General features: G+C 44.3%; 1 protein-coding gene across 1 annotated transcript; it reads left to right on the top strand.

The window, feature by feature from the left end:
- Positions 1 to 793: 793 nt before the first annotated feature.
- On the top strand, positions 794 to 15,549 carry LOC110698056 (glutathione S-transferase U17-like). The gene is made up of 2 exons (XM_021875459.1): positions 794 to 1,164; positions 14,943 to 15,549. Exons 1-2 carry the CDS (start codon positions 850 to 852, stop codon positions 15,315 to 15,317), a joined length of 690 nt encoding a protein of 229 aa, XP_021731151.1. The 5' UTR covers positions 794 to 849; the 3' UTR covers positions 15,318 to 15,549.
- Positions 15,550 to 16,323: the final 774 nt, after the last annotated feature.

Genomic DNA, 16,323 nt, shown 5'->3' with positions numbered 1-16,323 from the left:
AATAATTTGCATTTCTTATCATAAATACTATCAAAATTTATCATATAATGATAGGTATCAAACTTTATTATAAGCGTTTATATTTATTAGTATATTTTTTTTTTGGATTTCTTATACTCGTAGTATTGAATTAATAAATTTATATTTTCCTATATTTTTAATTTTTTTTCATTAAAATAATTTAATTCGTGGATTATAATCTATGCGACATTAAAATTTTAAATATATCAAATCTAATCCGTTACTTTTATCTAGGTGGCGACATAATTTTTTACTTCAAAAATAAAATACAAATCTTTCTTCTTATTGGTCGAAATAAGAATATTTCTTACGTGACGCTCCAAATGCTCTTCAAAAATGCCTACTTTATTTATATATATTAGATTATATTAGATATTAGATTAAATTTGGTATAATTGGATATTATGCTAAGTAAATATCTTTGATATTATATTTTGTAATCACTCATGATATCATTTGATTCTTGTGAATAATAGAGGTTGTATTAGGATTAATCTTTTGTAACATTATAAACAATTGTACCCTTTCATCAATATAATCAACCTTTTTCTCATTCTCTCTATGCTTTCAAACATTCTCTTTCTTATAAATCTAAAAAACAAAAAAATAATAATAAAAAATAAAAAAAAAACCAATTTTAATACGAATTACGGAGTACGTGATTTTAAATTTTTTTATAAAAAGCTTAAAAAAAAAAGATAGAGAAGTACGACTCCGTTTATCAAGGGGCCTACATATTTATTTTCTATATATATCACTAGTACCACAAAATATTACACATACATTTCATTACAAACATCCTCATATTTGAAAGAAAGAGAGAGAAAAATGGGGAAAGAAGTGAAGGTGTTGGGAGCATGGCCAAGCCCATTTGTGATGAGACCAAGAATCGCACTCCATTTGAAATCAATTGAATATGATTTCATCGAAGAAACAATGCAACCAAAAAGTGAGCTTTTGCTTAAATCAAACCCGGTTCACAAGAAAATCCCGGTTCTTCTTCACAATGATAAGCCGGTTTGTGAGTCCCTCATTATTGTTCAATACATTGATGAGGCCTTTTCATCTGGTCCGTCCATTCTACCTTCTGATCCTTACGATCGTGCCATCCAACGCTTCTGGGCTGCTTACATCGATGACAAGGTAATCACCTTTTTAATCCCACAACATTAAATTATTGTCTCATATAGTGTTGTTTATAATTATATAGTCAGATCTATTGGTACTTTGATAGCTTTTAGGGTTTGTTTGTTATCGTTTTGAGTTTTACTTATTGACGTTTAGGAGCTTTAATTTATAATGTTAGTTTCCGTGATATTCAAAATTAACATCACTTGTATTATACAGAGTATGTATGAGTAATTGAGTATAGCCAATATTAAAATTTGCACAATTTTTCTTAAATGAAATATGGCTGTGATAAGAATTAATTCTCTCTCTTTGTTTTCAATTACTTGTATTATACTAGTTGTTGGGAAAGTGGAAATGCTTATAAAATTGTTTGAATTTCTGGAACAGGTAATTAAAAAAAAATGAAAATATATGGGCTTTGATTATTTGTGCTAGATCCAGCATTTTATGTGATAAATGATAAGTGATCCACATTTTAAGCTAATACAAGTCAAGATTAAGTTTCGCTTTAATAACCAACTACTATCTTGTCGTTTACATTAGACCTGACAATCCTGATCCGACCCGCGACTCGAAAGTTGACCCGTACCCAAACTAACCCGACTCGATCCGAAATGGAGTTGACCCAAACTTGACCCGATGCCTGAAATGACCCGATCCGAATTGACCAGAAACCCGAAGTGACCCAATCTGATTTTAGCCCGAATTGATTGACTCGAACTAACCCGAAACCCGAAGTGACCCGACCCGAACTGACCAGACCGAACTGACCTGAAACCCGAAGTGATTGACCTTAACAGACCCGAAACCCAAAGTAACTCGAACTATAATTACCTTATACCCAAAAGGCCAAAATGACTCGAACTAAAAATAATCGGTACCTAAAATTATCTAACTAATTTAGGACTAATTAGTTATAATTTGACCTGAATTGACCCAACCCAAATCGACCCGACCCGAACTGACACGACCCGAACTAGACCCGAAACCCAAATTGATACGACCCGACCCGAACATATGTTGACCCGAAATTGACCCGACTCAAAATGACCTGACCCAAACTCGATCCGAACGACCCGTTTTTCAGATCTAGTTTACATTAAGGGCTTGTTTGGTTACAAAAAGAAAATGAGGGAAGTGGAAAATTATGGGAAATAAAAAATGGATGAGTTGTTTGGTTGACAATAAAAAGTGTAAACGTGGGAATTGCAAATTTATGGGAATTGTGACTTCCCACAAACCATAGGAAGTTAATTACCCAACCCACCTAGGGAAGTCAAAATTCTCATATTTTGCAACTTTCTTCATGCCAACCAAACAACTTTAGGCAATTCATGAAAAGTAAATTCCCATATCAAACAAACAACACCTAAATGCTTGTGTACTATTCGTCAAATTGTAGTCATAGTCCATGCCAAATTGCCAATTTCAAGAATTTGAGACAAGTATTTAGAGTTTGAATATTATATTGGAACCTATAGTACTTGTTTCGGGGTTTTCTGATGTCCTGCGGGAGAGTTACAATTCCGAGACTGGAACCGGACGCCTGTACCTGCAAAACAAACGGATGCTCCAGATGATTGGAGATCCGCCTCCGACGGTCAAGTTAGTACTTGATTAAGGAGTAATTAATGCGGAAATTAAAGTGATTGGGTCTCTCTAGGTGAGAGTGTTTTTTGTGTGTAATCTGCGTTTTTTCCCTTAATGAGGATTAAGGGAGGTATTTATAACCTCGGGAAACGTGCCAATCTAGATTTAGGTTAACCTTGGGCTGATTGGGCTTCCCTCGGAAGTTGGGCCTAGGTGACCGGCTTCTCCATTAGGCATGGAGTATGCCACATGTCATGACATAATAAGTCCAGGGTGGACGAATAAGCGTGTGCCACGTGGCAAGCCCTGAGAGGTCCAACTGCGGGACACTTGGCAGGACCTGATTGGCCCACGTGGCGCATTCCGATTGGTGGGAGCAAAATCCCCTAATCATTTGCCCCTCACAGGTGGCACGTGACTGGTCACGTGTTACCTGTGACAGGTGTCGCCCTGTAACAGGCGACGACCTGCTACAGGTGTCACTCGGCGAGAGGCCGAGAGATTCTCCCGCCAAAATTTTGAATTCTGGAAGTGACCCTTCGCCTTCTCACTTCGCCTATATAAAGGAGTGTTGACTTCGGTCAATTTCACACTTGAAAACTTTGTGAGAGAACATTCGGACCCCTGAACTTGCTCTGACATTTTGGACCCTTTCTGCCTACCGCTTGCTCTGACAAGCCAACTGCAAAGGATTTTCAGAACTTCATCAATCGTCACTCGTTCAAGTAACCGTCGGTTCTCTTACTCTTAATTTTCTCTTTACTTTATTCTTTTTTGAAATGGCACCACAGAAACACACGACACGACCTAGGTTAGTGATCAGCCGGTCACCGGGGACGGCTGAATCTAGGACTAGGAGTGCCGCCTGCCCTTTTCTGGACCCATCTTTGCCCTTTATACAAAGTTCGATTGTATCTGTGTCTATGCAGAGCATGATGGCCAGAACAAAAAAGATTGCCAGGATCTCAAGCTCAGACGGCTCCTCCCACAGGGTGCCGATTAGTGAAACATCTGACCAGGCGCCAGATGTGGAAGTGAAACAAAGCGGCTTGAAAGCCGGCAGTTCTGAGGGAGGAGTCAAAGTGACCCCTTCCCATTTTACAGTTGACAATTCTACATTCTCTCCTGCTCCTTTGAAAGGAGAGGAGGCGGGCCCCTCCGGGAGAGGAGAGGAGTCGTCCTCTTCGGACTCGTCAGAGGACGAATCCGAGTCTAGCTCTTCTGGCCATGCTTCTCTGGACACAGAAGAGAAAAACAGTCGCCTACAAGAGGCGAGGCTTTCTCACGCAGTTGAGAAGGGGGACGATTGGACGGAGCCATCCGCCTCTCACCGAGAGCAAAATACCCCCTACTACTGCACGGTACCTCGGGGCCGGATCACGGCCATGCAAGAGAAAGTGGGGAGCTTTATCGCAAACCACACAATGGGCCCCGGCTTTTAGTGTTCGTGCCGGATCCAGAGGACACAGTCGTCTGGCCGGCTGGTACCAGTTATGATGGCGCCTGCTTTGGCTGCTACGAGACGGCCATCAAGGCTGGGCTGCGCTTCCCACTACATCCGGCTGTTCAGCGGATCTTGGATGGGTATGAGTTGGGGTTATGGCAGTTAGCCCCGAACTCCTGGGTCAACATACTCGGCTATGTGGCCGGGTGCGAACTGCACGGGGTGGAGCCGAACTTCGAGGCTTTCGCCCACATAAACTACCTCAGTCGGACCCCTAAGGCAGGCGGTACCGGCTGGTATCAATTGACGAGCCACAGGGGCTACCTCATGACGAGAGGTAAAGCAAACAAATGGAAGGACTGGCGGAGCACCTTCCTTATCATTGAGAGTTCAGACATAGAGCTGAACAAGCGCTTCAACAGGTGGAACAGGAATCCGCCCCTTCTTGCAGGCGGCCGCAGCATGCCGCCTGTTCCCTCCAAGGCTAAGAAAGAGATCCTAGATAAAGGACTCTTCAAAGTAGAGTCGAAGGTGAACTCTACTTCAGGGGTACGAGAGCAAGTACCCCTGCACTGCGTCCCGAGCTTCAAATGGCTCTACGACGAGTACTTTTTGGTCGCCTGTGGCCTCAGCAGTCGGTGCTCAAGAGGTAGCCGGCCTGTCGAATACTCTGTTGTTCCGTGCATTTCTTGTTATGACTTTTATTAACTTTGCTATTTGTTATTGCAGCGGACGCCATGAGCAAAATTACCGCCTCCAAGACTGCGGCGGCCATGTTGCGGGCCTCCATCATGCAACAGTCTTCAACCGACTCCCCCAACAAGGGGGCACCCTTGGTGGACTTCGAATCTTTCACCCTCTTTTTGGAGTTGTGTTTATGCATATACTGACTCTTTTCTTCTTTTTTAGACGGGCGCTCCAAGAGCTTCTTCTTCCCAACAGCCGGACCCCAAGGCCCGGAGGACGATTGTTGCGAGCTATCCTGGTTCTGCCAGGAAACATGCGGCGGCTGAGAAACAGCCGGCCACTTCTTCTAAAACTCCAGCTGGGCCACCTAGAAGTATGAAATTGTCCTTGTAAATTTTAGACTTGCTCCCTCCTTTACTAGGTCTAATCCGTTTGTTTATGCTTGATGCAGCCGACCCTCAGGAGCCTGACTTGGTCGAAGTGGCCAAGTCTATGATCAAGGCCGTACCTCCAGCTAAAAGGGAGGCGGTCAGGGGTGTCGGCACCCTTGACCTAGACGGGATTGCAGGGGTCCTTGCTGAGGTATACTTAGCACATTTTTTAGTATTTGAATTCCAGGACGCCTGTTTTCTTTTTTGTTTGGAAACTGACGCTTGTTCCCCTTTTTACTTAGGCCCTGCTCCGAGTGAACGGCCTTCGCAAGCCGCTTGACCGGAAGAACAAAGAGGTAAAGGCTGCAAAAGCTATGGCCGCCTCTGACTGTGATAAGGCAATGTTTCCAATTGCCCAAAATGAAGTTCTGACAATTGATATTCTTTATTATCAAGCGCAGGCTACCGCCGCTATCCGGGCTCAGTTAGAGGCGGCCCAGAAGAGGAATAGCAAGCTGGAGGCGACCATCAACAACCTCAAGACCGAGCTGAGACCTCTTCGCCAAAAGATGTCCTCATACGAAACCTTGGAGAAGTCCTTGGCGAGCGTAAAGGAACGCCTGGTGACCCAGGAGAAGAGTCTTACTCAAGAGCTCTCGGAAAAGGCCGAACAAGAAAAGAAAGAGCTGGTCCGGGAGATGATGGAAGACTCTGCTCAAATCCAGCGCATGACTTGGGGCCGCCTCTTCCCCAATGCCGACTTTGCCTCCTGGGAAAAAACGTACCGCCAGTGTTCTGATAGATATAATCAAGAGATCCTGGCGGCTGCTGAGGAAGAGGCGCTGGAGGAGGAGGAGCAGCCGGTAGTGGCGCTTGTGCCGCTTGGGGGTAATACATCGAAGAAGGATGTAGCTGAAGCCGAGTCCAGCAAAAAGAGTGCTGACCAGGCGGCAGCTGCTAATATTGAAGATCTGCCCCCTTCATAAGCTTTATGTCTTCTTTCCCCGGCCTGCGTGCCGTTTGTTTGTATTTACCCGTCCAGGGGGCCGGGGCTCTGAATATTTTGCCGGTCTTTAATGATCGGCTTCCTTTTAATGAATATTTTTGTTTTGCTTCAAATTTGTTCAAGTATTGAATATTCAGATATCCAATTGTACACTATACCGACTGTTTTACATGGCCGATAGTTGCAGACAGGTACGGATAGTTAGTCACGCCGCCTATGCCCCTGGACGACTGGTTGTCTGTTTCCAGGCTAGACGATCAGTCGGCCATTTACCCAATCGGTATTCGAACCATTTTAAAGACTGGATCCCCTTTAGGCAGGCGGTTCTGTCATTTGTAAAATTAACCAAGTAGGAAAGTGGTTTCCTACTTGTCATGTTTTTAGGTTAGAGACTTTAGGCCGTCTAGGCCGACTGTTCCCCGCCATATTTAATCTAGTGTGAACAGGTGCTGTATGAACACCTTTTTAGTTTCATACTAAATTTTTAAGGAGTGACCAAGTAAACATGATTGTTACCTAGTCGCCAAGTAACTGAGTAATAGAGGTATCAAGCGGTGGGTACCGGTTGTTCCCCTTTATTCGCCAATGTTTGTTGGCTTTTAACTCATAGGTTGTTAACCTAGCAGGAGTAGTGGTTGAGAGCCCCTGTTTGCTAAAAACAGGCGGACGACTCATACCTTTTAGGCTCCATACTAAGTTTGAGAGAGTGACTATGAGTTAACTTTGGTGTTACTCAGTCGCCGTCACTCCTGCTTGAGTAGTAAAGGTACCAGGCGGCGGAGGCCGGCTGAACCTTTTGATTCGCCAATGTTTGTTGGCTATTAACTCAAGAGGTACCCCCTACATTTATCCCAAGTAATACAGGCGGTCATCTGACTCAGATGTCAACTGCTACCACTGGTTTGGTTAGTGATAGAGTTATCCTTGTCTAAAAAACGGCTACGTGGTTGCCCTTGGGGACAGTCGTATAGGTGTCGTGTAATTAGTTTATAGAGCAATGTTCCACCCAAAAGGGAGCTGCTCTCTGCGACGAATTTCATCCGGAGGGATGCCGCCGGACGCCTGCTATGATGTTGGGACAGGTCGTATTAGTTTTGAAGATTGGATCAGTTGGCTTGGCGCCTGGTCTGATCATTCGGCCTGTGGCCTTGGTTAGTCCTTTGGTGGACGCAGATGCTAAGTAAGAGGAGGGCAGCTGCCTATTTAGGCACAGGGTCGGCCAGGCCACCATCATTTTTTAGCTAAGTATAGGAGGGTGGTCGTCTGTCTTGAAATCGACTGTATGTCCAGACGGCATGCCCCTATGGTGATAGAGTAAAATATTCAATGGAGAGTAGCCGACTGTAAAGGTACAGGCGGCATGCCCCTCTGAAGATAGAGTAAAATACTCAATGGAGAGTAGCCGACTGTAAAGGTACAGACGGCATGCCCCTCTGAAGATAGAGTAAAATACTCAATGGAGAGTAGCCGACTGTAAAGGTACAGACGACATGCCCCTCTGATGATAAAGTGAAATACTCAATGGAGAATAGGCGACTGTAAATGTATAGGCGGCCTGCCCCTCTTAAGTAAGAATTAAAATTAAACATGGAGAGTAGCCGACTGTTTGTCAGTAGGCATGCCCCTCTTAAGTAAAAATGAAAACTGAGTATGGAGAGTAGCCGACTGTTTGTTAGTAGGCGTGCCCCTCTTAGTACAAAATTGAATATTAAGTATGTAAACTTTTATTAAGTAGCCCTTGACTATTTATATCATTCAAAAGAAATATTTCTTAAGATTATCTACATTCCAAGTTGGCCGTCTGGTGTTTCCTGACCTCTTCACAGATTCGGTAGGGTCCTTCCCAGTTGGGAGTTAGTTTGCCAGACTCATTAGCCCTTCCAACTGCTTCCATTTTTCTAAGTACAAAGTCCCCCACTTTGAGTGGACGCCTGTGTACTTTTTTGTTGTATGATCTAGTCATTCTCAGGCGGTAAATTTCATGGCGCAAGACAGCATTGCCCCTCCTTTCAGGAAGTGAGTCTAATGCCAGGCGCATGGCTTCCCATTTTGCCTCTTCGTCATATAGCATTACTCGAAGAGTCGGCTCGTAGTGTTCTATTGGAAGAACAGCTTCCGCACCATAAGTTAGGAGGAATGGAGTTTCTCCAGTCGCCCCTTTTTCAGTCGTCCTAATGGCCCAGAGAACATGTGGTAATTCATCCGCCCATAGGCCGCCTGCTCGTTCAATCTTTTTCTTGAGACCGTCTGAGATGATTTAATTAAAGGCTTCTACCTGGCCGTTTGCTTGTGGACGGCCGACAGATGCAAAGTAGTGTGCAATTCCTTGGTCACCCAACCAGCTTTTGAGAACAGGCGTCTCAAATTGGGGACCATTATCAAAAACCATAGACATGGGAACCCCGAACCGAGTGATGACATTTTTCCAAATGAATGAAATTACATCCTTCGTCTTGATTCCCTTTACAGCCTCCGCCTCTACCCATTTAGTGAAGTAGTCGACGGCAACAAGTATGTACCTCCTTCCGCCTGTAGCAGGCGTATATGGACCCAGAATATCCATGCCCCACTTAGCAAACGGTAGTGGGCTATGAATGGTAGTGAGGTCAGTAGCCGGACGGTGAATTAGTTTGTCAAACCTTTGGCACTTGTCACATTTTTTCACCATCTCCATCGCATCTGCTTCTAAAGTAGGCCAAAAGTAGCCCTGCCGCCTTGCCCGTTGAGAAAGCGTCCTACCGCCTATATGGGAAGCACAGTAACCAGAGTGAAGATCATCTAGTATCTCTCGCCCCTTTTCTGGAGTAACACACTTTAAGAAGGGTTGAAGGTACCCCCTTTTGTGAAGTTCTCCCTTTATTATTTCAAAACTGGTTGCTCGTTTTTTCAGTGCTGCCGCCTGTTGATGATCATCCGGCAGGGTACCATTTGTCAGATATGCCCTGATTGGATCCATCCAGGTTGAGCTTCTGTCTAAGATTCCAATAGGGTCTTCCTCAATGCTTCTCTTCTCCATTACTTCCCAAAAAACAGTTCGAGGAGTATCACAGGAGGCGGATGATGCTAATTTTGAAAGTGCATCCGCCTGGTTGTTTTCTGATCTCGGCACTTAGGTCTGATGGAAATCCTCAAGGGAGCCGACTGCTTGTCGGACCGCCTGTAAATACTTGATCATGGCCGGATGGGTTGCTTCGTATTCGCCATTGTACTGACTCACTATCAATTGTAAATCGGAACAGGCGTCTATTTTTCTTGCCCCTGCCGCCTTGCACATGCGGATTCCGGCTAGTAAAGCTTCATATTCTGCCTCATTGTTTGAGGCCTGAAAACTGAAGCGTAGAGCATACTCGTACCTGTCGCCCTCTGGCGACTGACATATGACGCCTGCTCCACAACCATTTGAAGTAGAGCTTCCATCCACATATACCTTCCAGACTTGGTCTGGAACTTGAGAGTCAGGAGGACGAGTCATCTCAACAATAAAGTCAGCAAAGGCTTGCCCCTTCACTGCTTTTCTAGGCTCGAAGGTAACTTCGAGGCTCTGTATTTCTATGGCTCATTTGATCATTCGGCCTGACGACTCCATGATGGTCAGTGGCCGCTTGATAGGTTGGTCTGTATACACGACGACTGCATGTGCCAAAAAGTAGGGCTTCAATTTTTTAACAGTCATGAAGAGTGCAAGACCAAATTTCTCCACTAAGGGATACCTCAACTCGGCATTTTTCAGTACGTGACTGACAAAGTAGACCGGGAGCTGACAACCGTCTCTTTCAGCAACGAGAACAGCGCTTAACGCATGATCAGAGACGGCCAGGTACATGTAGAGTACTTCTTTGGGCAAAGGGCTGACCAGCCTCGGCAAGGAATGCACGTGAACTTTCAATTTCTGGAAGGCCGCCTCAGCATCCGGCCCCCATTCAAACCTTGCCTTTTTCTTAATTGCCTGGAAAAAGTATAGGCATTTGTCGCCTGATTGGCTTAGAAATCTTCCCAAGGCCGCCAGACAACCTGTTAACTTCTGAACCTCTCGGATGGTACGAGGCGACTGCATGTCGATGACCGCCTGCACTTTCTCAGGGTTCGCCTTTATTCCTCTCTGATTGATAAGGAATCCGAGAAAATTCCCAGACTCAACTCTAAAGAAACATTTCCTGGGATTGAACATGACATGGTGCCGCCTGAGTGTGGCGAAAGTTTCTCGGAGGTCCGACAAATGATCTTTCTGAAGTTTAGACTTGACAATCATATCATCAATATATGCCTCGACATTTCTCCCAATCTGATCAAAGAACACAGTGTTTATCATTCGCTGGAAAGTGGCCGGGGCATTCTTAAGACCAAACGGCATGACCGTGTAACAGTATAACCCCTGATCAGTGACGAAGGCCGTCTTCTCCTGATCTTTCTTCCATAAAGGAATTTGATGGAAACCAGAGTAGGCGTCCATAAAGCTCATCAAAGCATGGCCGACTGTTGGGGTCGACCAGGTTATCAATTTTAGGCAGAGGGTAACTATCTTTGGGGCACGCCTTGTTTAAGTCTGTGTAGTCTACACACATTCGCCAGGTGCCATTCGGCTTTTTAACAAGCACCACATTTGCAACCGAGTCTGGGAAGTAACATTGCCGAATGAACCCAGCTTCAAGTAATTTTTTAACTTCGGCGGCTGCCGCCTGACTTCTTTCTTCGCCATGGTTCCGCTTCTTCTACCGTACCGGCTTCTTTTTCGGATCCACGGCCAGTTTATGTACCGCCAGATCAGGACTAATGCCTGGCATTTCATGGACTTCGAATGCAAAGATGTCCTTGTATTCTTTCAATAGTTTGTGAAAATCGTCACCCAGGTCCCTTAGAGCAGTCGTCCCAACCTTGATTGTTCTGTCAGGACGCGAGTCATCTAAGATCAGGTCCGTATGCTCACCAGCTGGCTGAGGGCGGAATTCATCCGACCGCTCCTCTGCCAATGATTGCTATTTTCTGTCTTTTCTTGCGGCCCCTGTCTGGGATGCCTTTCTCTTCTTGCCGCCTGCTTCTTGAACAGGCGCACTCTCCTTGACATTGTCAAGGTCTATTTTTCCACCGCTCGACATAGTGGCCATAACAGTGGGCTTGACATCCGAGAGATAGCACTCTCGGGCCATCCTCTGATCTCCCCTTAGGGACCCGAATGTTCCATTATCCCTCTCAAACTTGAGCAACATAAGAGATGGGATTATAACAGCCTTGGAATTATTCAGGGTTGGTCGTCCCAGAATCATGTTGTAGGCCGAGAGTTCTTCTACTACCAGGAACCGGACTACCATGTGTCGTCCTTCCCCTTTTTCGCCCAGGCGGATGGGTAAATCCACTCGTCCCACTGGGTGGACGACTCCTCCTCCAAACCCTACTAAAGGGTGGGATGCCGGATGTATGCAATCAGTCTGATATTTTAGTTTCGACAGACATTTGCTACTGATGAGATCTGACGAGCTTCCGGTATCTATGAGGATTCGGCCAACTCTCTGGTTGACCACTTTACATTCAATAACGATAGGGTCGTCATGCGACCCTCTTACCCTTCCTAGATCTTCTTCAGTGATGACAATCTCAGGAAATGAATATTTGGAGGGTCGTTCTTGGTGAACGGAATTTACATCTAACCGTCTGATATTGTCTTTGTTGCCCCTAATAGTGGGGCCGCCTCCTGAGAAGCCGCCTGCAATGGTGTAGACGACTGCATCATCTGTATCGGAGCTGTCGGCCTGTTGATTCTTTTTGGTCGACTGCTTTTTCGAGGAAGTGTTCCCCGTAGATTTCTTGACATAAGTGTCAAGGTCACCTTGCTCAGCCAGGCGGTCCAGATACCGCATGAGAGTGATGCATTCATTGGTGTGATGACCAACATCTTCATGATAATCACAGAATTTTTCTTGGTTCCGATTGTTTGCAGAACCCTTCATGGGGACCGGCTTCTCAATTGAGATCCGTCCCTTGATTTCCTTTAGGATAAATTGGCTATCCTTGTTAAACACATACTTTGGGGAGTATGGTTTGAATTCTTTTTTCTTCTTCTGGGACGGCTGTTTAGAGGAATCAGTTGCCCAGACCTCTTTTCTCTTCTCGTCTTTGTTTGACGACTGCTTCTGTCGTCCTTCTCTTTTGTCGGACCTTTTCCCGTCTGACTGTTTTACCGTACTACAAAGATCAGTCGCCTGTATATAGGCTTCCGCTTCAATCAAGGCCTCTTGAAGAGTCGCCACCCTCTTTTGGACCAAATCAAATTTGAAGGTCGACCCGTCTTTGAGACCTCTGAAAAAGTCAGTATAGGCTACTTCATCCGGTAACCCTTGAATCTGTATTCTCATCAGGTTAAATCGCCTGATGTAAGAACGAAGCCCCTCCTTCTCGCCCTGCTGAATTGTTCCTAAATCAAGGGTCGTCTTCTTCGCAGGGATGTTCATGGCGAAGTTGGAGGTGAATAAGTAAGCAAGCGTCTTGAAGTTATTTACACAACCAGTCGGCAGGTTGCCGAACCATTGTTGTGCGATTCCTTTGAGAGTCGCTGGGAAACACTTGCACCAAGTGGGATCATCCAACCCTTGAAGGTACATCAGGTTGGTGAATGCCATCAGATGGTCTTCTGGGTTAGTAGTGCCGTCATAGGCGCCTACTAATACATTTTTCACTTTGGTCGGCTGAGCGGCTTCAGTAATTTCCTTGGAGAAGGCCGACGGCTGTTCACCAAGTCTAAGCAACCGTAGCTGCCAGTCCATAAGTTGGACATTTTTTGCTGCATGTCCACCAAACGGAGGTGGCTGTAAAAAATACTGTTGTTGCGGTACAAACGGTAAGTTTGGTACCGCCTGGTCGCTATGAAAGCCGGACTGACGGGAGGTGCCGCCTGACTGACCCTCATGATACGACTGAGTATGCCTCATCGAGGTATTTCGCAGACTGTCTTGGAAGTTTGAAGTAGAGGCCGACTCTGAAAATCGGTCACTCTTCTTCTGCTCTAGCAGTAGCCGAACGTCTGTGTATGTTTTCCTCGACCCGTCCGCCTGAATATGACGAACAGGTTTCCTATTTCCTGGAGTAGGAAAACGGTATTTTGTGAAATCAAGGGCAGGTGGCTCCCACTTCCTAGATTTAGGATGAGGGGTCGCCTCTCGCCCTTGAACTGGCTTCCTCTTCCGTGAAGTGGAGGGTTTCTTAGCCGACTGCTCCTTGTCCAGAGCAGGCGGCTTCTTGTTGATCAACTCTTGAATTTCTCCCTTGAAGTCCCTCATGAAGGTCATGAGTTCGTTCCTTGTGATGGGAGCAGACCCATCAGTCGGCTGCTGCCGAACAGGCGGTGCGCCTGCTGGCTCGCTTCCAGTTTGAAGATGTTCTCGTTCCCTCCTTTCGGTATGACGGGTACGTCGGGCCCTTAGGGTCCCGTCTGAAGCTGTGTGAGCTTCAACTTCAAATTCATTCTCAGTATCGTGGTCCGACTGAACTAGAGGATCGTCCAGGGGACGTCTCTCTTCAGGAGCCGGTACAAACGTGGGTGCCATCTCAGAAGTACTCTCCCCACAGACGGCGCCAAAATGTTTCGGGGTTTTCTGATGTCCTGCGGGAAAGTTACAATTCCGAAACTGGAACCGGACGCCTGTACCTGCAAAACAAACGGATGCTCCGGATGATTGGAGATTCGCCTCCGACGGTCAAGTTAGTACTTGATTAAGGAGTAATTAATGCGGAAATTAAAGTGATTGGGTCTCTCTAGGTGAGAGTGTTTTTTGTGTGTAATCTGCGTTTTTTCCCTTAATGAGGATTAAGGGAGGTATTTATAACCTCGGGAAACGTGCCAATCTAGATTTAGGTTAACCTTGGGCTGATTGGGCTTCCCTCGAAAGTTGGGCCTAGGTGACCGGCTTCTCCATTAGGCATGGAGTATGCCACATGTCATGACATAATAAGTCCAGGGTGGACGAATAAGCGTGTGCCACGTGGCAAGCCCTGAGAGGTCCAACTGGGGGACACTTGGCAGGACCTGATTGGCCCACGTGGCGCATTCCGATTGGTGGGAGCAAAATCCCCTAATCAGTACTATTTTACGGAGTACGTCAAAAGTTGACAAACGTCCATAACTAAAAGTAGAAAAATTAAATTGAAAAAAATATTAATTATTCTTTGATCAACGCATGATTATTACGTGCATTCTTAAATTAATACTTCGTATCATTTTAAGAAATATTTTATAATGTTATCTAACTACTCGGGGGCAGTCGTTAGAAAAATCCTTAAGATCAAAATTTGTCTATAACAGTGTCTTTATGAAAGCATAGACCGCAAGCATTTGTTTTTTCCATTTACACAATTTTTTCTTCCCAAAATTGGTGGAATTTGGTTGAATAGAAAGTTTTGTAACATTAAGGTCCTCCTTTTCCTTCAAACTAATTTGTAACCAATTTAATCTAAAACTTAAGATGATGGTTGAAGTCCAAAATCAGTTTATATACTCTATCAGTAACCAACAAAACATGTTGAGCTCCAAATACCATTATACGGATTACTATGTACTTTGTATATAATATATCTGTATATAAGACATTAGTGGTGAATTGAACAAGATACGTCTCCCTGAAACGTTTATTTGGTTAGTGTTGAATATGTATGTGTGTATTGCAGATTAAATGTTTTTGCTAATTACGTTATAAAAAAAATGCAGTGGTTCCCAAATTTACAAGGAGTAGCCAAGGCACAAACTGATGAAGCAAGAGCAGCAGCATTAGAGCAAACTAGTGAAGGGTTGTCATTGCTTGAGGATGCCTTTGTCAAGTGCAGCAAAGGGGAGCCCTTTTTCAGCGGCGGCAGCATTGGATACCTTGACATTGCCCTAGGGTGCTACTTGGGGTGGTTGCGCGTCTCTGAAAAGATGAACAACATTAAGCTGCTCAATGAGGAGAAGACTCCTAACCTCCTTGCCTGGTCTGAAAGGTTTTCTGCTGCTGATGCTGTCAAGGATTTCATGCCTGAGACTGACAAGCTTATGGAGTTTGCCAAGATTATTATGGCTAGGTTCAAAGCAGCTGCTTCTAACTAAAAATTATAGGCATGGTTGTTGTATGATGGCTTCTAAGAGACTAGTATTTCAGCTGGTTGATGATGATATATGGTGTAACTTAAACCTTTTGTACTTGAAGTTTATGCTAGTTTAAATCACTCTTAAAATAAACGTGCTCTATGTTCTTCGGAAACCAAAGTGTTCTATTTCATCAATTGTTCTTTAAACTTTGTAGTCTCTTTTATGAAACCAGAGTATTCTGTTTCATCAATCGTTCTTTAAATTTCATAGTCTCTTTTATTATAAAATTATCCTTATACAAGATGATGTTATAATATTTCACTATGTAGTCTTCTAACAATATATGTAGGAGCAATCCCACATAGAAAGATTAGAGAAGTTTGTGGTGATTTATAATGTAAGTGTACTTTTGGTGATGTTTACATTATACTCATTTGTTTGTTTCCCACGACAAAATAAAATGGGCTTGTAATATTTATATTACCTGGATCATTTTATTTGAGTCCCATATGGATAGTTTAGTTTAGGCATTAAATGTATATAATGGTTTTTTCACCAAGTACCCTTAAGTTTTTTGTTTATTCACCATATATCCTTGAACTTTTTTAAATTCATCATACACCCTCGAGTTTTCACAAATTTGTCGGTCATTAGGGTTAATTATGACCCGAAACTACCCTAAATACATTCCCCTGCCCCCGAAACCACCCACATTCTTTTTTCTCACCCCCAAACTACCCCAAATTTCCTTTTCTCATCCTTAAAATCAATCATACGGATATGGTTATGGAGATTTGGAGAAGTTTCGGAGATGGGGGGAGAGATCTAAGGTGGTTTCGATGCATAATTAACAAAATTTCACTGTTCTTGTTGTCATAAGGGGTATATGATGAATTTTTGCAATAACTCAAGAGTATATGGTGAATTTGAAATTTTTTAAGGGTATATGATGAATAAACAAAAAACTCAGGGGTATATGTTGAAAAAACTGTGTATATAATGCTTGCATTATTCTACATGTTTG

Source organism: Chenopodium quinoa, unplaced genomic scaffold (genome assembly GCF_001683475.1).
Source record: "Chenopodium quinoa cultivar QQ74 unplaced genomic scaffold, ASM168347v1, whole genome shotgun sequence".
NCBI lineage: Eukaryota > Viridiplantae > Streptophyta > Magnoliopsida > Caryophyllales > Amaranthaceae > Chenopodium > Chenopodium quinoa.
Note: the sequence above shows the minus strand (reverse complement) of the source record. Positions and strands in the feature narration are given on the sequence as shown.

Coding starts and splice junctions, on each gene's coding strand:
- LOC110698056 (XM_021875459.1), top strand. CDS start 850: ATGGGGAAAGAAGTGAAGGTGTTGGGAGCATGGCCAAGCCCATTTGTG. Junction 1,165..14,942: donor CTGCTTACATCGATGACAAG/GTAATCACCTTT, acceptor AAAAAAATGCAG/TGGTTCCCAAATTTACAAGG.